This window comes from Apis cerana, linkage group LG14 (assembly GCF_029169275.1).
Source record: "Apis cerana isolate GH-2021 linkage group LG14, AcerK_1.0, whole genome shotgun sequence".
In the NCBI taxonomy this organism is placed as follows: Eukaryota; Metazoa; Arthropoda; class Insecta; order Hymenoptera; family Apidae; genus Apis; species Apis cerana.
This window is the reverse complement of record NC_083865.1, coordinates 1,992,708-2,017,136: the sequence shown is the minus strand read 5'-3', so window position 1 is coordinate 2,017,136 and position 24,429 is coordinate 1,992,708. Positions and strand designations below refer to the sequence as shown.

General features: G+C 19.7%; 1 protein-coding gene across 2 annotated transcripts in view; it reads left to right on the top strand.

Moving 5' to 3' along the window:
• Positions 1 to 24,429, top strand: part of LOC108004398 (lachesin-like) — a 173,259-nt gene that overhangs the window by 100,376 nt on the left and 48,454 nt on the right. For both annotated transcript variants that reach the window (XM_062084194.1, XM_062084193.1), the window contains exons 3-4: positions 12,560 to 12,666; positions 23,865 to 24,050. In XM_062084194.1, coding sequence (XP_061940178.1) covers positions 12,560 to 12,666; positions 23,865 to 24,050 — 293 coding nt within the window. The remainder of the gene's footprint in view (positions 1 to 12,559; positions 12,667 to 23,864; positions 24,051 to 24,429) is intronic.

Sequence of the window (24,429 nt, the reverse complement as noted above, 5' to 3'; positions counted from 1 at the left end):
TTTCTTTTTCAATCGTGAAGACGCGAAAAAATATTTTATATATAATTTGAATAATATTAAGTGATCAGTATCATATGTTTTTTTAAATATTACATTACAATTAACAAGTAAAATATTGATTAATATTATTTAATACATGTTTTCAAAATATATTCAAAATATATATAAAATACTTTTTACGCTTTCACAATTAAGAAAGATATTCAGAGAATTATATTTAAATGAAACACTCGTTTATACTCTTCATTTATGAAAAAAATCGAGAGATATCATATGTATTTCAATAGAATGATTTATAAATTTTGCAAGACAATAATGTCAGATAATAAAGAAAAAGAAAAGAGTGATTTAATTTTGTGTTAAACATGATTAAGTGATATGGAAATGATTAAACTTTAAAGAATGTGATAAAAAGAATATTATATTCAATAATAAAAAATTGAAGATATATTACAATATAATCTAGTTTATTGTTTTACTAATCCTTATATTCTTCCACTATATATGAAATTTTTTCTTAAAATAAATTTTTTTGTAATATGCAACTGTTTAAAAAAGAAAGTTTTAGCAATCGTCATTGATCTAATTTGGCTCTCATCAAAATTTTATCATGTGACTATTACTTTCTTTTAAGATGTCTAATATATAAACTAATATCAAAAGATCTACTTAAGATGCTGAAGAATGATTTTTTAATTCAAAATTAAAATTTTTTAATCTATATTATAAAAATATATATATTATAAAGTAAAAATACCTAAAATAGCTTAACCAAAATTGAATCGTTACCAATTGAAAGACAATCCATATTTCTATATCTAATTGATCTAATTGCAATAAAATAAAATTATTTTATATAGGATAGATAGAAATTCAAAAAACATAAGATATGCAAAAATTGGAAATTATTGGAAAATTTTCGAAAAAGTTGTCTTTAGCATTTCAGTTTTTTCCTCAACTCAAAAAATATTGATTAATTCATTTATAATTCATTTATAAAAATATATATTTTATTTCAATATATAAAAATTTGCAAAATAGATGATATATTAAATATATGATATGAGATATATTATATTTTTCTTTTATATTATATTAGAATAAATCTCTATTTAAATTCATTTTTTTAATTATGTTCATAAAAATTTGATTTTGTGAACAATTGATTTTTTATTATTTAAATTATCAAGCATAACTTTATTTATATGAATAGTATAATCAGAAATATATATATTATATAATATAAATTAAAAAAATTAATTCATCAAGTATTTAATTCATTTACAGTTATTATTACATTTGTAAAATAGAAAATTTTTAAATTTATAATATTTGAGATACTATTATATATTTTAAAGAAAATTTTCCATAAAATTCTTTTATATGAATATGAATTTCTATTAATTGGATGAAAAATCATGGCCAGTGGAGGAATTAGATGAAATTCTATTATATAAATAATTTGGTTACGTGAACATGCTCATCTCTCGACAAATTCATATAAATGAAGTTCCGTACCAATGATAGTTGAAATTGCTCTCGATCCTGAATATCATCAGAAGATTTAGTTAATACTAGGGAAATTCTCGTAAATAGTCTAACGCAACTTGTGTTATCAAATGCATTTCTCATGGTGAAATCGACACAATGTCGATATAGAACCAACGATGCAAGATTCTGATATATCTCATGATATTTATTAACTCGAGCACGAAGAATCAAATCAAGAAACACAATTGTATAAAATAAAGATATTGGTTAAATTGCAAAAATGAAAAATAACAATAGAATGATAATAAGAATGATATGAAGACAACAAAAGTTAAAAATGAAGTTTTTATATAATTTTAATATAATTTTTTGATGTTATGTTCTAGATGTATACAATACATATAATCACTAGAAATATATCAACTGAAAATTTTTATTTTATTTAAAATATATTGAATGTCATTTGGTGTAATGTCAAATTGATGTTGTTGGAATGTGATAATGGGTATCACATTTTATTTAGATTGTTCACGAAAATGAAAACAACTAAAAGAACGAATGTAATAATATTATATATAATGTTAAATTATTTTTACACATATCTTTACCATTTATTTATGCTATATATATGCTATGTATGTAATTATTGAAATGTTCTTGTAATTTTATATTAAGATATTTATAAAAATATATTTCTTTTAAGAATATAAAAATAGTTTATTTCATATTTTTAAAATATTTTATTTCTGAAGACGTTCAGATTTTCAGATATTGGAAAACAATTTCGCAAATATACTATTTATTATTATACAGAAAATATTACACAGAAGTTGTAGATAAATCATTTTAGGAATATTTATACAAAGAGAAACAAAATATTATTAAGAAAAATATTTGAATTTTATTGAAGTTAAATTATTTAAATATATTATTAATCAGATTTTAGAATAAATGATATATGCACAGAATTTTTAAACTTACTTTTATTGAACGTAAAATACAATTATCACGGTCCAATAAATTTTTGAAAGTTTACAACTTTAATTCAGAAAAGTTTACAAGTAAAAAGTTCACTAGAAAAGTTAAGTTTCCTTCTTCTTTTTTAATTTTTGTTTGCATGAAATTGAAATTTTAATATTTTTTTTTTACAGATATTATAATTCAATAGAAATGTAATAAATTTTAATGTTTATATGCAATGTTATTAGTGATTATATTAGAAATATGATATCATATTAAACATTATCTTTTTTCTACATTTGTGAACAATTATACTTATTTTAAACATGCTAAGTAACTTAAGTCTTTTATTTTTTAAAATATTAAATAAATTAAATAAAACATAATATTATTAAGTAAAATATTTAAAATCTTTTCAATAAAAGTAAAAATTCATTTTAGAAAAAATTTAAAAATAGAATTTATCCTCAATTTTAGTTCATATTGTCTACGGAGAATTAAAAATTTCTGTACTTTAATTCGTATAATTTTTAATATATCTGAACATTGTTTCATATATATATCATTTCATATGAATTTAATTACACATTATTATTAATACATATTAATATATTCATATTTTAATTATAACTTATAAATTTCCAGATTGTATAAGAATAATTTAAAATATGATGATTAATGCATGGTTAATTTGTGAAAAAATGTTATTTAAAGTTACTTCAGAAATCTTCAATTAATCGATATTTTCACATTTTTGAAATGTATTAAATCTGCACTTTCTAGCAGTTAAAAAACAATGTTAAATATTTACAAATATTACATATGTTATAAATAATACATTATATTATTAATTATGTATTATTATTAATAATTGTTAATAATATATTAAAATTACAAATATTCAGATATATTATGTGTTAATTATATATTAATTATATGTGAAAATGAAAAATAAAAATAATTTAATTGAATTAAAGATATAGTTTTAATTGTTTAAAGAGAAGAGAAATAGTCGAAAAAATTACAATTTATAATTACAATAAAATGAGGATATCTGTTGAAGAAATTGACTAATGAGATTTAATTATATAATTGAATATTATTAATGAATTATTATAATTAATTATAATAAATATATATATATAATGAAATAATTGTTATAATGAAATTCTGTTATAATTAATTGTTTTTTCAAACATAATTTCTTTTATAATTAATAATAAGGGTAATAATAAGGATGAATAAATTGATCTCTGATGAATAATTTTTCCCAATTATTTAGTTATAAAACAAAAAAATCACACTTTTTAAAACATTGTAATATTTAATAAAAATATATGGTTTCGTATTAAGCATTAAAATATAAAATAGCAATAAAAGAAATTGAAAAAAATAAATAAATAATTAAAATAACGAGTTTGAGAAATTAAGACTAATGTATGAAATGTATAAAACAGTGAAAAGTACAACGTTTAACGAGCTTGTAACGCAGGTTTTTAAATGTGAATAGAATGGGAATAAAACGCGGGAATTAAATAAAAGCAAGTTGGAACAAGAGAATTTTATTAAAATGAAGCGAAAATATGTAAATGTATTTGGCAAAATAATTTAATTCAAAATAAATCTGCAATAAACAGTTGATTTAATTTAGTCTGTACAATATTTGTACTTCGAAACAATTGCGAACTTATTTGCTACAAAAAGAAGAAAACTGTTTAATAAAAAGAAGATCAAGCAAAGAATCTGATTGTCGTGGTTTTATCGAATGTTTCTTGTTTCTTCTTTTGAATGAAAACGATCGTGAACAAAACTCGATTTATTTCTTAGACACTGACAAAAAAAGTATTATTATTGATTGATAACAGACAAGCAAATAAAACGATATTATTATAGTAAAACAATATTATTTTTAAACTTTTATCATAATATTTCTAAGAAAAGAAAAATAATATTTATTTACAAATTACAGTATCAGATTAACAAAAATTTCTGTCACTTGAAAATTTAATTTAAAAATTAATTTTTATCACTTTAATTTTCTTTATTTTTATTTACTTATTTATTAATCTTTGCAAAACTTTTCGTTAAACAAAATACAAAATTCATTAAATGTATTATAATTTCTTTAAAATGTTGTGTATAAATATAAATCAAAGAAATATAAATAAGAAAAAATATATTAAAAAGAATCTGCATGATAAAAAATAATTCAAAATAGATTAAATTTTTTTATGTTATAAAAATGAATACAATAAAAATATAAAATGATAATTACAAAAAAATATTTAGTATTATCTGAGAAAAATTCCAAAAAAAATCATTATTATGAAAAAAAATATATGTAAAAAAAATAATTATTTTTAAAATATTTCATATTTAATATATATATATATATATATATATTATATATGTATTATATTTTAGGTTTTTATGTCAATTTGTTTTTACTATACATAAATCTTAACATTAAATATATTATATTATTATATATGTAATTAATGTTTTGGTTTTTTTTTATTTTACTTTACTTTATATTGATAATTAACATTTGCATAAATTTGATATTATACAATATCACATTTTAAAAATCTTTTCGTTACTTTTAATAAATTTCTTGTTGTTGCAATTGGCCAAAAACTTTTCATTAAGTAGAAATATATTCTGTTATCAAATATTGATACTTTTCTAAAAAATATAACAATAATTTTAACAATATATTTATAAATAATTAAGTTTATAATAATTTAAGCATTTTTAAATATTTTTATAAATAAGATTAGTTTTTTTTGGAATTGTTCGAATAAAAAGAAACATCGAATCTCTCTGTACCAATTAAAGCATTCAATAATTTACTTTTACAACTTCTAAAACTTCAATGGTTGCTTGGAATGCTATAAATGATGACAATTATACGAAATAACGATATTTCTTTTCTTAAAACGCGTTTATCTCCAAACAAATTTAAGAAACAACAAAACTTCTTTTAACAATTGAAATTAATAATTAAAAGAATAAGAAAATTTCATTCAGAAAAATAAATATCAAATTGAATAAATAAATAATATTAAAAAAATTCTAATTATTTTTTTAATGAAAAATTGCAAATTTCATTTTTCATTAAATATAAATTAATTTAAAAACAAATTCAGAGAATTTTTCAATGTTCAATGTTCAGTTTAAATCTCTGTTAAATTAATTATGATAATAAATAATATTTATTATGAAATGAACTAAATTAAATTTAATTATTACTGTTTTTCATTATACTTCTATTTTATTTATAATATACTTTAAAATTTATACCATAGAAATGAAGAAAAATTCGATGAAAAATTTAAAATGTATTTATGAATACATATCAATATTAAGAATAGCGATTCTTATATAATATAAAAATGTTTCATTAAATGTAAATCAAATATTTCATTTACCAATCTAGTAACTTTGTGTTGGCAAATTTTGCAATCAATATTAAAAAATGGTTAGAAAATTAATAAAAGAATATTGATATTTTATCAAAAATTTTAAATTAATTAAAATCATAATAAAATATCAGAATGCTTTTAAATTCTGTTCTCCTAAATTAAATTTTATTATAAGAATAAAAATAGAAAATAAAATTTTGAATTTTTTAAATATTAATTATAACATTTTATAATTTGCTGCAATTTATAAATCTAAAAATTTTTGATAAATATTTAGAATACTATAAACAATAATAATTATTTGAAATAATGATGATTTAAAAATAAATTAATAGAATCTATTAAAGAAAGAAATTACAATAAAGTATTTTTTAAAGAAAAGCTTTTATAAATCATTGTTTAATCATTGTCAATTATAATATGATTTTTACAATTTTCTAACAAATTTTTTCCGAAACTTACAATTTTAAATAAATAAATTTTCTTTTCACATTCTATTTATCAAAGCGAAATACAAGAAACCTGATAAGATAAAGAGATAATATTCCAATAATGTTTTTCAGTTTCATTTTAATACTATAACGTGATGTAAATGCCGCATTTATTAATTATTTAAATACTATTAACATGTAATTAATATATTTAAATATATTAATATATTAAATTAATTGATATTATCAAATTATTTAAGTTAATATCTGAATTAATTAATTTAAATATATAGTCGCGGGATTTATAAACAGACTTATTTTGAGAAATTTCTTATAGAAATTCTTTTCTGTTATTATCGTTTGCAGGCCTCTATAAGTTAAACTTAAACAAAGCTAAAAACCTAAAAAAAAAAATGATGTCATTTGAAAAGCTCTTTTTAGTCTGACTGAAGTAGAGCTCGATCCTTAAGGTGATATATTCCAAACACGGTTATATTCAACAATAATCAACATCATTCTAGTTTCTGGAATTTTCCTCTAACTTGGAGATGTCGGAAATCAGACACTGATCGCGATAATTAATTATTATATATATTGCCCTATCCAGAAACTGAGATCTTTTCAATTGAATTAGAAAAGGATTTTCTGAAGACACAAGTTTCACTGATGAAGAAAGTCTCACTATAAGTATGTTATAGTCTCATCGCCGGGTACGGTAATTAGATAGTTTGTAAATACATCGTTTATAAACATTCTGACTATCAGATACGGTTACGAATATAGTTACTAGTAAAGAGAGATTAGTAAAGAGAGATAGTTACTAGTATTCACTCATTGTGAATACATCGTAGTCTGACCGCCTGATACGACAACAGATAGTATCTTTTTAATTACACCATCAGATACGATCACTTGCTATGATATTCTGAGAGACATTCTCTTATAGATGTGTATGTGATTACACCGCACGTGTAATCGTACTAATACAGTTGACTTATCTTTAAGAAATGCATTAATAGTCACGAGTAATAACTTTTTCACACATATACACCTCAGTCAAAAAAATATTCGATACATGTATAAATGTACTTAACAATACACCATAGTTAATTATTCACTAATACTTATTTTTACAATATTTTTATTTATTTTTTATTATTATTAAAATACTACTATTGCAATCTGAACAATATTATAATAATAAGATATATGTAGAGAATCAATTTTAAAGGCTAAAACAAACATAAAAATTGGTATATTGGTATATTGGTATAAAATGTTGATTGAAACTTATTTATTAAATTATAGATTAGTTTGTATTTAATGAAGTAGAAAAATAAAAGGAGATAGTGGAAGTAAAAGAATATATATCTTATTATACATACATACATACATACATATATATATATATATATATAGAATTAAATAATTTTATATTCCATATCTTGCTTCATATAACGTGAATTTCATTTCAAAGATTCTCTTATAATGTCTTATAAAAATATTAACTTTAAGCAAAATATAACTTTAAGCAAGTAGTATAATACAATTATTTTTTTAATTTTTTTTATATTTATTATTATTTTCTAACAGATATATGTATATATATATATATCACGACAAAAATGATACTTTTTTAGTTTTAATTTAGTTTAAATTTTCAAAGTTTTAACTTTGGCTATTATAATTTTAATTGTTTAAAGTTGTTTTATATTTTCATATTCCAATGTGAATAAATTATAACTGATGATATTATTTTATTTATTATACAAGGTATTACGAATAGTTCTAATAGTTTTTCATGAAAAAATAAATTTAAAATATAGAATAATAATTTTTCATTTTCGAAGCTTTAAAATTTTTCAAAAATTTGTACTTACTATGCTTTTTTTTTTTTATTAAAGAATTAAATATATTAAAGTATATATTAAAAATCATAGCAATGAAAAAAAAATTCATAGGGATATTTAATTAAGAAAATTCATTGGCTATTGTAATTCGATAAATAATAATTTGTTTATGACAAAATAGATATCATTTTCAGTAATTCCTTTACTAATGTAAGTTATAGTTCTTTATAATTAATGTTAATTTTTAAAATATTAACATAAAGTGCAATCGGTTGCCGAAAATTTTCAAAATTTATTTTTTCAAAAATGAAATCTCAAAAGAATTATTATTCTATAGTTTCAATTTATTTTATTCAGAAAAAATCATGTACAATTTTATTATTCTTTTTGAAATGTATTAATTGTTAATATTTTATAATTAATATATATATTCATATATCAAGCAATTGATAACTAGTGATCATACACTGTCACGTATCACCAATACATATTTGTAAACAGAATCAATACTACATTATCATACATTATTTTTTTTTATAAATAACATGAAAACTGAAGTGGACTATTTAAAAATTATTCTTTATATTTCAAAATGATTAAAATCATTGAGAAAGGAGCTAATCAACACTGATTTCTAAAAAATAAATCGTTTCCAATATCCGTCATTTGAAACATTTATATATTTTCTCGAAAGCGAAATGCGAGGAACAAAAATATAAAACATATGCACATAATTAGAAAATTTATGGGTGAAAACTCCAGTTGATGATTAGGGCTAATAAAGAGTACCCTTTAACATCACAGGAAATGTGAGGTATTTAATATTACGTAGTATCGTGTAGACACGGCTCGTTTATTCTGTATCAAATTATCCTTGCGCCGCACGTCACGAAAATGAAACATGAAATTCGATGTATAACTGTACTACAAGTACAAAGCATCTGTACTGCGATGTTCTGCGTCTTCGTGCAGAATATCGTATCAACACGTATCAGAGATGTGAGTGTTGTTCGCGTTCTTTGCAAATAAATATGCGCAACAATATTAATATAATCCGTTCCCGCTGACGAATGTAAATATCAGATGGAAATTTCAGAGATCCGTGAGTGAACATAGCACGAAGTAAATAACAGAAAATCAATTTCTACGTTCTTAGTGTTACCAGTGATTGAAATGTTTCCTTAGAATAAAATCTTCTTTACGTGTCTGCTTTCTTAAACATCGGTAAGAACCGGGTAAATCTAGCGCCACGTTTCGAATATTATATTCACTAAGTTGCTTATGTTTGATAATTAGTTATGAGATGAAAAGGTTTTAATGGTTTGATAATTTAAATAATAGCAGTTTATTTTATACAACGATTTGTATAAAATAACAAATTTTTTTAAACTGAACTTAATTGAAACTTAATTGATTTTACGAGAGATTTATATCAGAGAAATAATTTAAAATATTATTATTTATTTAATAATATTTACTATGTTTAATTTTAATTTTTAATAAAAAATAATATTTATTGATTTTTAATAGTACATGATATTCATGAATTATATAATTTAATTATAAAATTCATCAAGTTTTATAATTTAATTGAATGTAGTTCTTCATAATATTATTAGTCTTAGAAATTAATGCCTCTTTAAAGCAAAATTATTATTTATTTGAAACTTAACAAAATATACTCGAATTTTTAATTTATTTGAAAATAAAATTCTGCACAAAAAAATTATAGATTTTCTTCTTATTTTTTTATATAGATTCATTTCCTTCTTCGTTTATTATATAGTTTATATCCTAGTTCACATCATATTAGTTCACATCATTTAACATATATATTATATTTTTATTCTCTTTTTAAAAATAACTAATTTTATCTTACCATCTATTTAAGAAATTAATTACGCTTTCAACATTTTAAATGCCATAATTACATATATCATTCCGCACACGTTAAAAAAATTCGCATATGTTAAAGTCAAAAACAATGGTAATGCTTACGTCAGGATCACGGGATATTATTCAGTATATTTTACGAAGGGCAGGATAATGGATTCGCATAAATAAACGTGCGCATAGTGTAGGGGACGAAATGGAAAGAGGGGAAAGAGAGTAACATCATACCTACGCGAAAAATATTTGAAACATCGTTCCGCACAACCGAGCCATTAAATAATAAATAACGATTCCGCGTTAAGTACAAAAATAATTTAACAGAAGCATTAAATGTGAAATATAATATACAAACTTGAATTGATATGAATGTTATTCCGTTTTTGAAATAATCATTTTATCGGTCCTATTATTGTATTCTTCTTGTTTGTACATTATGTACTCGAATTATATTTTTGAATGCAAGGAAAAAAAAGAATATTTAAATATTTTTGATCAAAAATCAGTAAATTTTTGGATGATATTATCATTCTTTCTTATGTATATCGATGGCTTACTATATAATAAGTAATACTTATTGTATTATTTTTTTTAGGAAATTTGATCAAATAAAATTCTAGTTCTTTATACTTTTCATAAAATCATATTTATATTTATTTTAAAAATTTATTGAAAATTTTTTGTTTATTGTATATTCCTAAATAATTATATATAATATTCTTTGAATCAATTTTAAAATTTTTTTAAATCAATTTTAATCAATTTTTGAATTTTCAAATCTATTGTTTTCAAAAATACTACAAAAGTAGATATAAAATATACAATATTCGTGCAATAAGTTATCAATGTTTTCTTCAGTTCATTAGATTAGTTATTAGATGACATTCCAACAAATTAACTGGACAAAATTAATTTTTAAATACACAAAAAAATATGTGTAATGTGATTCAAATAATCATGTATTAAAAATCTTATACATTAAAAGTTTAAATCTTTTTAAAGTTTATAAATTATATAATAATTATATAATAAGACCTGTAGACAAATAATTAATCGATAATTGATCATATCAATCAAGAAAAATATTTTTTAAGTTTATCAAGATATGTTTAAATTTTAAATTTATGATGAATACAGTATCTCAAAACATTTACTATTTAGAATTTATTTCAAATCATTACAATAATTTTTATATTTTTTTGTAAACCAAACTTTGAGTCAAGTGATTAATTCATATTAATATGTAATTAATGTGTAAGAAAATTAAAAAAAAAATTTATCATGAAAAAATAGTAAAAATTATTTTTTACAATTTTTTTATCTCAATTTGTAATAAAAAATTAATCAATATCTTTTGTAAATTTATTATCATCAATTATATTATTATCAATTATATTAATAAATTTACATATATGTTGAAAATTTCACCAAAATAGATTAGTGCAGAAATCAAAAAACAACAATCAAAAAATGTGAAAATCTAAATTTTAAATAGAACAAAATAAAATATTATTTCAAATAATAATTAATAAATAATTCTGTTTATTAAATAAAATTATTACATTATACATAAATACTAATTCTTACTTTAAAGTATAGATATAATTTTGAAAATGAAATATTTTATTTACAATTACAAATAAATTTTTAAAATAGTATTTGAAAATAGTATTTTACTTAAAGAAATTTAAGAATTTTTGAATATTGTCTTAAATTATTTTATTTCTTTTATTTTAAATAATAAAATTATTCAAATTCAAAATTAATACATTTTTAAATATAAAGATTTCTAATTTTTCTTTATACATATATGTACTATAGTATTGAAAATCATGGTATAATTGACCGATTTTTCTAAGTGCAAAAATATCTTTTATTATCATTATTTATTTCCATCTCAATTTTTTTCAATATCTTTGAATAGAAATTTTTAGCTGTTACTAAGAATAAATCAAAAAAACATTATTTATAAAACGATTCAATATTTTAAATGAGATTAAAGTATTTTATATCATGTTATTAAAATAAAATATTTTATTAAAAATTTTATTATTCCACTCTATTTAAAATACCATTTTATTTAAACCGAAGTTATTAAATAATAAAAATTAAGTAATATTTAAAATATTTATTTTGACAAATATTATTAGCATTTTAAAAGTTGATCAAATATTTTTATCAAATAGTTTATCAAATAGTTGTACGTAATAATAAGAAATACTTTTTTTTAAACTTATATTTATCATTTAAGGACTTTTACAGAAATATAATAATGAAAACTATTCCATTATTTTTATTCTCAAAATGTTTTAATTTACACAATTGATTTTTCTGGTCGACTATAAAATTTTCCGTTTGCTTATGAATTTATCTCGTTTCTTGCTCCTTAGTTCGATCATTCTTCATCCAAATATGTCTAGCTTATATAATAAATGAATGTCTCTAAACTATACTAAACAAGTTATGTAAATCTGTAAGAGTTTTTCACGTGCATCGTATATATCTGTTTCAGGCGGTGCTTTCCCACCCGAATTCGCCGCCCCTATCTCGAATCTAACAGTGGCGTTAGGAAGGGACGCAACTTTTACGTGTCTGGTCAAACATTTGGGAGGTTACAGGGTAAGTTTTCCCCTATGAAAATTCATCAATCGCTGATGTATGAAATTCTTGCAACGATAGTGAAATACATCTATCTTAGCTATCACTTTTACTCATTTAACATATTTTTATTTTAATCTAACGTTTCAATTATTGTGAAAAGATTGAAAACTTTTATACTAATTATAAAAAAAATTGCATATACGTTTATTTTCCAATAGAGTAGCTTTATTATATTTATTATCATATATCAATTTTTTATAGAAATATTATTGTAATAATTAATATATTTAATTAATTAGTATTAATTATAGTATAAATTTATCTCTTAATAAATATAATAGGAGTTTAAGAAGAAATTTATTGTGAATCGTAATTATAAAATTGTGATTGATTTTGTTTTAATATTAAATGGATATTAATGGAATATGGATATTAAAAAACTTCAAATGGAATTTAAAATGATATTAAATATAATAATAATTATTATTATAAGTACTTTCCTAAAATCTAAAAATCATAATTTTCAATTAGAAGTCATTTTGTTTTTAATATGCCATAATTGACAAGATAGAATATAATTTTTTTTCATGAGAAGTTAAAAAATATTATTATGACATTATGACATTTAATTTATATATATATATATATATATATATATATATATATATATATATATATATAAATTACTTTTCTTATATATTTTCTTATATTTTTTTCTTATATTTCTATATATAACATTTTTTATATAAATTAATAAGAATAACATAATTTTTTTTATTTTTTAAATTGTTTTTATATTTTTGAATTTTTCAATTGAAAGTAAATTCTAATTCATGGAATATATTGGCAAAATAATCATTATATCAATTACAAAGTAATATATTCTAAATTAACCAAATAGAGCATAACAACATGAAAAAATATTTTACGTTTACAATTTACAAAAAATATTATAAGTTGATAGTTATACACGGTCATTTTGAATTGAAGAAATGTTATTCAAGCTAAAGAATCAATTAAATTAGAGACATTTAATTTTTTAAACAAAAATATGAATTTTTATTATTAGCAATTAATTGTATTTATCCTAAAAAATAATATACTCTATATATTTAATAAGCTAAGTATTTTATTTTAATTTTATAAAATTTGCAAATAAATCACATTATTAAGTTTATTATTATTATTACGAATATATTGCCTAATTAAAAAATAAAAATTTCAAATTTCTTGTGAAACGTCAAAAATTAATTTTATAAAAACTATTTAACTTAACCAAAAAATTAAAATTTCAAAATCTCTGTGGAATTTCAAAATTAATTTTGTAAAAAATACTTTTTTATATAATCTGAAAAATTAAAATCACATTTTTAATCTTATAATTTTTGATTTTCTGTCTACAATATGAAAATATACATGTGATATTATTTATTATCAAGATATTATTTTCTATAATATACAGTTTCATGTACATAAAAATATTTATACATACCTGAACTAAATCAACAAAATTGTTGGAACAAAATATATAACGAATACATTAAATATGTCAAATAAAATATTATATGTAGAACATAATAAAATATGTGTATATAGATATTTTTAGCAAAATATATTGAAGTAATGAAATTAAAATTTCAACATTCTTTTCATTATTTTAAAGGAGAATTTTGTATTTTAAAATATTAAAATAATTATATTGATTTCTCTCTCTCACACACATATATTTCTAAAAAATATTCCGTAAAAATTATATTAAAAATATGAAAAAATAAAATTTTGAAAATTCCAAATATTGCTTCATGCATTATGTTCTATCTGTATAATCGTATATTATTATTAAAATTAAAATTTTAATAAATTTAATTAAATTTAAATAAATTTTCTTTTAAAATAATATAAGATTTTATATTTATTATATTGAAAAGATTTATAATATATTATGTATAACGTGACATCATATTTATTATATTCACAACAAACAATATTCGACAACCACTTTTTTAAAAATCGGTCGTAGCGAATTTTATATCACTCTCTTTTGTCCAAATAAAATGTCTTTGTCGACAAAACCAATTTCTCAAACAACCTGTATACCAATAAATTCCACAAGCACTCTTCTTGATTCGATATCCTTCCTGCTGCCACATCCTTATGTTTGAACACAAAAATAGAACCATTTCCCTTGTCGTATTGGATTTCATATCCGCAACCATGAAGACAATTTCATTACGCGTCATCGTGGTGTACTTTCCCTATAAAAAAGAAAGTATTACAAGGGGAGGAATAACAATTTGAAAAATCCCAACTTCCTTCTTTAATAAAGTCAGCGTTGAACGATATAAATTTAATTATACCTTTATCCGTGTTACAATTACTGGATTATTAACATTCTTCTTCAGAATTCCTAAATAGTATTATGGCTATAATTGAGATATATTTTTCTCTTATAAGCCGATTGTTTCAAACGAGACAAACTTATTTACTCAACTTAATCCAATTGAATATATGTACATTCTGTCTATACATCGCATCATTTTTGTAAATAATTGTACACCAATAATACCATAAAATCGATTTAAAATAAAATATTTAAAAGATAACGTTTAACTTTTTTTTAATTAAAAAACAAAATTTAAAATAAGAATGGATTCTAGAAGTCAAAACGAACATAAAAGTTAATCTATAACAATGTCGATTGAGATTTATTTTTTTAAATTATAATCAATTTAAGTTCGCATTAGATGAAACAAAACAAGAATAAAATACGACAGAGATAAAATATGACGATCATGTAATAGAGACAGAACAATCCCTCTTTTTCTTCTGTCTCATTTTATCTAATACAAACTTCAATTATTGAATTCAATTATTTATTATTGAATAAATAAATCTTAATTTTTGTATACTAAATTTCATAATTGTTTTGATCTGTAGAATTAATTTTCCAAAAGTGACGAATATATTAACATAAAATATTAATATTCATATATTCATAAATATTCTCAGAATCGATTGAACAAATGTAAAAATTAACATATAAAAATATCGAACTTATTTATTAAATGATAAACAATTTAATTTTTTAATATATGAATAAGATGATAAGACAGTTTCTATTTTTGGCACATTTTCTATTTTACTTATTCCAAAATTTAATTTTTTATTATTTAATAAATATCATCCAATATTTTTATATTTTAATTATTTATTTCAATGTTTAAAATTGATAAACTATCCAAATATATTAATATATCAGAAGTAAAATAATTAAAAGAGCAAATTTTTTTAAAAGTGTAATAATATGAATTAATTTAGAAAAATAAGAAGAAAACTTATTACGATAAAATTATTTCTTTATATCTAGCTAAATATGATTTCTGAATATCATTTTATTTTGTTGTAAAATACGACTGTAGAATAATTTATAACAAAATTTTAAATTCAAACAGAATTCTGCATCTATTTAATTAATTTTATTAATTAATTTCAAAAAAGCATCAACAAAATTTAAAGAAAAGCAGGATATAAATCTAATAAATCAAATATATCAAGTTAATTGAAATCAAATTATAAATTTCTAATATAATAATAATGAGAAAAAGCATTGCAGAAGAATTAACAAAAATAATTAAAAATATTATATATAAAATTGATGACTCATTATTATTATTATATGAAATAATTATTTTTTTTGTTTTTTACTAGAATTCTTTATTTTTTAATTATTTTGAATTAAAAATTTAATGGTATATTTTAAATAATCTCATAAAACAGAATCTGAAATCATGCTCTAATTTTTCCGATAAATTGAATTTTCAACGTCCAAATAATAATAAATGATAAGCTATTATAAAATAATATAAGTTACTATATTTATTTAGGTTAGACTAAGTTAAGCAAAATCGTTTAATTTTAAATTGATGTACTAAATTCTATAGAACATTTAACTTTAATAATATTAAATATATAAGACAATAAGAAATAAAAATACAATAATATAATAAAAATTATAATTACTTAATATATAGGATAATAATTAAATAAACTTGATTATAATATAACTTGATTTTCTGGAATATCTTGCTTGTTTTTCTATTAATATTAAAATGTGTTCTAAAAGTTAATAAAAATTATGATTAAAAATAGATAGTTTTCTAAAAATAAATACTAATCAGGATTATAAAATAATTGAACTGCTCTCTTTTTGATTACATAAAAGCCAATAAAAGTATTTGAATATTATTTTGGAAATTCCTACTAAATTTCATCTAATTTGAAAATTCTGATTTTATTGAAACTTTATTTGTATGTATACATATAATGCATTCTTCTTCGATTTCATATTATTTTTATTATTGCAATATAATATTGATATTCTACATTGTGTATCATCAAAGAGGAAATTATTATTAATTATAATATTAATTATAAGTGTTAACGAAATAAGAAATATTTAAATTGAAAAATAAAAAATAAAAATAAAAATTAAAAAATAAAAGTGCAGCTTAAAAGTATAACTCTAGGAAATTTATGATTAACAAATAAAAATATGATTGAAAATACTAAAAATTATTTAAGTACTTTTAAAATAAAATTTTAATAAATATTACAAGAAAATAAATATTCTGAATTTTGCTATATCATGGTTTTTATAATACAAATCAAAAAAATAGAAATGTCAATATTTGAGTTTATGCTATGCGAAAAAGCTTTCGAATTTAATCAGTAATTAAACGAAAATTCAGATTTCAAACTGGCTAACAAAATTTAAATTATATATGTCACGGTATCATTAAATATTTCAGGTGAAAAGTTTTCAGCAAATAATGCTGTAAAAATTTTGATACTCAACTTTAATAAACTTTAATTGACCAAAAGTATTATTTGCAAAATATATACAACGCTGATGAAACAAATTTCTTTTAGAAAAAAATCTTGTTTTTTTATTAAAAAAATTAAGTCTTAATCGTAAAATTAACAAAGACTGTATTATAATATTATTTTGTTCGAATGCAACTGCTTTCAGTATTTATTATGATAAATAAACATTTAATTCAATTTTTGTAAAATGTAAATGTAAAAATGTAAACGTAAACATTGATTACATACACAAATCAATAAAATGTTTAGATAAAATAAGAAATTATTTTTTGATTCTTTTTTGAAAAATATAGTAGTAATATATAATAATTATAAGAAAAGATAAATATTCGAAAATTTCTGTTTTATATCTATCTATTGTTCCATTAAAATCTCCAATATATTTGTATTTGACAGTAATTCCTGACACATTAAATATTAATTAATAATATTTAGAATTTAAATCTAATATGTGTAATTTTACCATTAACAATTTTATCTAACTAATTTCATAAACCAATTTCTTAATTTATCATTCGCTTATTGCTTATTTTCTTTAATTATATTCCTTTTCAAATTATTTTGTTTATATAAAATTATATACAATATTTAAAAAAGAGAAAATGTCAAAAATTCTATTCTTTTTTTTGTTTAAATTTAAAAAAATTTGTTAGGAATGAAAAAAAAAAAAGAAAAAAAAGGAAAAGAAAAGAAAAAGATAATTGGATCGAAAATAATTTAAAGAATGTAGCAAAGCTAAAATGATTATTGTCTACTTTTCCTAATAGCAGTTTTAATACGATATTTTCTACGCTATCACTGTTTAAAGTCACGGTTTTTAAGTAGAAATGAAACGAGAGTGGATGTATTCATGTTTACTAAGTCGAAATAAACAAATTCCATCCTATAATTCTTGCTACATACAGAAAATTTTGCGGTTTACCACAACGAGTCGTATAAAACGTGTTTCAATTTTAATGAGAGCCAAACGAACGAAAAGCTGGATAATAAAAGGATGTTAAAAATTCAAAAGGGCGTGTTCAGGTGGTGAACATAGGTCGAAGAGTCATGTAGCAACAAGCCTGTTCCTCTCGTTAAGAACGCTTTGGCACGGCTATAAAGAGATAAATAATCTGGTTACGAGCGTCTAATGACATTATGCGAGAGTAAAGTGGTAACGAGCAACTGCTGCTAATTTTTCATTTGAAACTTAATGCCAAGCCACTGTAAGTCCGACGATATGAATGAAGCATGCATTCACAATTTCTCCCAGATTACTTCATAATTCAATATTTCTCTCTATCCAATGAATATTTGACCAGACAATTAAATTAATTATATATTATTTTAAAAATTCCATTAGAATTGTTGGAGTTCTATATTTATATTTAAATATTTGATATTAGAAAGCATTTTTCATCTCAATTTTTTTCTTTAATCGAAAAAAAATAAAAATTTTTATACATTATAATATTCTTTAGGTTGTTTAAAATAAGAAAAATTTATTAAAAAGTTGTTAAAAAGAAAAATGTCAGAATATTTATAATATTTCAAAAATCACAAAATCATATTAATTTTACATGTAAATGTAATTATTTCTAACTAATTATTCCTTCAATAGTAGAACTAAAACATATAAACAATATAATTAATTAATGTAATTAATATATAAGAATAAGAATAAGAAAATAAATATTATATAGAGAAGAGTTTTCATCTAATTATATATGATACATTAAATCAATCTATGTTATAGATACAATAAATAAATTACAGATACAATAAATGTACGAATGAAAAGAAATATATGATATCACTTCTTTTATTTGAAGTTTTATTTCAATATTCAATATAAATTATAATTATTATCTTTATGCATTTTCTTGTTTAATTTATTTTATTTAATATATTCAGAAAATAAATGACTTCTTTATTTATAAATTATTATTATTTATAAATACTTATAATAAATAATAAATTATAAATTTTATAAATATTTTTAGTTTCAAAATTATAGTTAACTATAATATTAAGATTAAAACAATAAAATATAATAATTATAATAAAGTAAACTTTGATCGAAAATAAATTTATATTACTAATTGAAAAGATTATATTATTTTGTTTTTATTGATATAATATGATATAATATGATATATTTATGATATAATATTTGATTAATAAAGAAAACTATATTTACTATAATACTATAAATTATAATAAATTTTCCTTCCACAACAGATTTTTAATCTATATAAAACATATATTTAAAATAATTATTTAAAATATATTTAAAATATATTTTAAATAAATAACCATAAATTATAACGATAAAATTAACCATAAAATATTAATCTATATATTTTCAACATATATGTAGATAATATAAACTAACTTTTTTACATAAAAATTATAAAATTTTATACAAAATAAATTGATAAAACTAATGAAAAAATATAGAAGATTTAAAATAAAAGGTGAAAGAATATTATAATTCTATTTAATTAAAAGTTTTTTATTTAATACATATATTTTATCAATGAATAAGAAACAATATTATTGAGCTTAACCTCAAAATCCTTAATTGGTTATTTATATTTTAGAAAAATAACTTAAAATTTGTTAAATATGAAATCTGTTAATAAATATAAGTAAATTAAAATAGTGTATATATATAAACATATAAAGAATATAATTTTTTAATACAAAAATTCATTTCAATTCTTATATAACATATATTTTTAAGAATTGGCTTTTATTATATTATGCAATATAAATTTTCACACATAATTTATACACAATACATATCATTACTTTAAAAATACTTTTTTTTTCTTATTATAATGATAGTTTTATATAAATACTATATTATATATTAAAAAATAACTATGAACTTAATCGCGAAGAATATATAATACAAAATATTGATTGGAAAAATTTCCAGCTCTACAATCTATAAATCAGCATACATTAATATTTTTCTTGACTATTCGAAAAACTTCGAGTACTTTCGCAAAATTAATTTAAAAAGTCTTATGTGAAGAAAATTATAGTGTAAAATATTATAATTATTCTTATTTTTGATTTGAAAGATAAATATTTGTATTAAAGATATTATGAATTATATTTATTTCTTATTTTATATTAATTTGAATTTCTTACCTGTAATTTTTAATAATTATAATCTGTTATTTTTATGCTTAATTATTTGTGTTTTATGCTTAATTACTCCTTTTCGCAATTATAGATTTTTATATAATTTTTAATTTCCTTAATTTAATTTATTTTTTTTTCTCTTTTTTCTTAATTAAAATTCTACTCAAATAAATATGAATATAGTATTCTGAAATTATAAATATTTAAGACTTTTCTAGCAAATTAGTTTTATAAAATACATAGATATAGTATCAATTAATTATTAATTTCTTCAACAATAAAATATTTTTGAAACTTGCTTCTTTCGTTGATCATTATTTAAAATTTTTAAATTATATTTTTCTAAAAAACATAAAATTGCTATATTATTTATTTATTATTAATAAAAATTCATATTCAATTTTAATAAAAAAATAATAATTTATAAATAATTTTTAAATAATGATTAATTAATATTTTCAATCTATAATAAATGAATGACCATTAATATTTATAAATATAGTATCATTTATAAATATAGTATCAACATCGACTATTGTATAATATTTCATTCATATAATTTATAAAATAAATCATGTATGTATATACAATTAATATGCTATAATGACTGATTGTATTCTAATATCCTAGATCGATATAAAAAAATTAATTTAATACTAATACATTCATAATACATAATTTAATACTAATACATTTTTATACTAATACATTCTCTTATTAAATGTTTTCCTATCTAATAAACATCTATATTTAAAAATTATTTATTAATATTTAAAAATTACTTCAAAAAAATTTTTTTATTTTTTTAATTGTTTTTTTCGATTCACTTAAAATTATATAATAAAATTAATTCTTCTTAATTGGTTACCCGAATAAATTTGTTTCATCACAATCAATTAAATCAATTATTGATTAATTTATTATTCTTATAATAGAATCAATTAATTAAGAATCAATTAATCTCATCAATAATGTATTATCTGATATATATTTTGTGCTCTAAGATTATTTTCGAAACTACATGTGATAAGGAATTTTGCAATGCTGAAGAGGCACAATCTCGTTGCTAGCCGTCTGCATTTGATTGTACACACGGTAGGAATAAATTTCAATTACATCTTTCCGGGAACGAGAGCCACTTTCCAAAAACAATTTCGAACACCATTACGACATCCCTCGCGCACACCCGGTAACCCCTTTTCTATTAATACAAGCGTTTCTCGAGATCCTCTGTAGTACGCCTCTGCGACTTCGCGAGATTTGGAATATTGTAAGGAAAATGCAAATATCGTTCCGAAGTTTGGCTAAGGAGATAGAAGACGCGTACGCGCCACCTATACGTGTCTCTCCGGCCGTGGCATAGGTATCCGGCTTGTTTGTATTCCGTATTCGGCCTGTCTATAGGGAAATTGCGGTGTTCTCGACCGTCGAAATCCATGAACATACCCCTGCCCTCTGATCGTCCTCGTTTGCTCCGTGTGCTGCCGTCTCATTAACCCTTTCGATCTGACCGGGGGACTTACTCTTGACTAACAGGCTTAACCTGCGTGGCTGTAGTAAATTGCTCACTAAATTGAATTAGCCGCTTCAAAAACTTGACACCATGGACACATCTTGATTTTATTGCTACTTAAACGCTGTTTCATGCGCGATCCAGTTGGATAGCTATACAGAAATATATCTGGTAACTGAGACGAATGACTTTAAATAATTACTGAAATTAATATATAATAGAAGAAATAGAAAAAAAATGACAAAGAATAATTTTGCATTATTTGATTTTATGATCTGTTAAAGTTACAAAATTTAATTGCACTTTCTTTTTCATTAAATGAAATTTTACAATTTTTTTTTTTTTACATAATTGATTTCTCATATGATTTTGTATATAAAAGATTTGTAAAAGGAAAGGATCAGAAAGTCATTGGATTTGACATTAAAACTTAAGATTTTTCGAAATGTTTCATTTAATTTTGAATATTTTTAAAAATTCAAACGTTCAAATATTCAAACGTTCCATATATTTATATTTTTTTATTTATTACATCGCTTTTTAATATAACTAAGATTATAATAATAATAAAATAATATATATTAATATAAACATTATAAATACATTTTAATTAATAAATTTATATGATCTGATATTTTTTTTTAATTCGATATCTTAATCATTATTTAAACTTTCTTGAATTTTTCTCCTTATAAGATTAAAGAATAAAATATATTTTTCAAGAAATTAAAATGCTTTTTAAATAAGAATATCATATTAAAAGTTTCGAAATTTTAATTTTTAGTTAAAAATCTTAAGTGATTCATTCTATATATATATAGATACTTTTAGCCAAAATTAATTGATTTATATTGAGAAAAAACATAATTCTTAGATATTATATAAAAATATATTTTTATAGAAAATTAATAGAATATAGAACTTAAACAGAATTTTGTTTTGTTATTATAATATATTTTATAAGCATTTTTATTTTGCAAAATGCATATGTTATAATATATGTTTAATTAATGTTTGTAAAATTAAATATTGATTATTAGTAATCAGAATATTTAATTGATTTTTATATTAATTCTATAATTAAAATAGAATCATAGAGATGAGAAGGATATAGGAAAATATATAACATGAAATATAACATGAAAATAAGTAATACTTCAATTTCTTCATAGCAATTTCAAATTTTATAATTATAATTTAAAAAATCTGTTGAAAAATTATAAAACTATAACTCATTTCATAGATTCATTAAAATATTTATTTTTATATATTACATAAATTATTACAATTTTTCTATTTAATTTGTTGAAATTTTGATAAATCTTTTTAAAGTTTTAAAATTTGATAGAATTATAAAATAATATTTCTAAGAAACAAATTAAAATTTGAATTTTGATTTTATTTATGAATGAAAAAACATCTCATTCTTTTTAGAAATCTCCTTAAAATTTTTAAAGGTTAACATTACAAAATATTATTTGCAGAAAAATAAAAAATTAAAATTAAAAATTTTTCTTATTTAATTTTTTTATGAAATGAATTAATATTTTAATTTCATTGAATGTTTTAAATATATTAAAATATTTATCATATAATAGATAAAATATACATCATACAATATAATAGAATATTCATCTCAATATTTTATCGTTGGATTTCTAATAATAAATAAATATTTTTGTAGGTTGGCTGGCTAAAAGTGGATAGTAAGGCAATTCAAGCAATCCACGATCACGTAATAACTCACAATAACAGAGTCTCAGTATCTCATAGTGATCATACCATGTGGAATCTTCATATAAAGAATGTACAACAAGAAGACGAGGGACTCTATATGTGCCAGATTAATACAGATCCAATGAAAAGTCAAGTAAGTTCTTACTATTATTTTTTTAAAATTATTTTAAATTTTAAACTATTAAATGTTGCAATAGATTTTTTAGTTTTTCTAATTTTAAAGGTTTTGAATAATTGATAATGGCAAAAATTATGAATAATAGTTTATAATAAATTATTATAACTCTGGAATATTAAACAAAATTTATTAAATAATTATAAATAATTTATTAAATGTTATGAAAGATTAACATTCTTTAATTAAAATTTTCTAGTCTTAGGTACTGAATAAATATTGAAATAAAAAATGTCTTTTAAAAATGATGCTAAAATAATATATCATTTTATTCGACTAAATATTATTTGAAACAATCATGTTTTATTTATTATTTATTCATTATAAATAAATGATT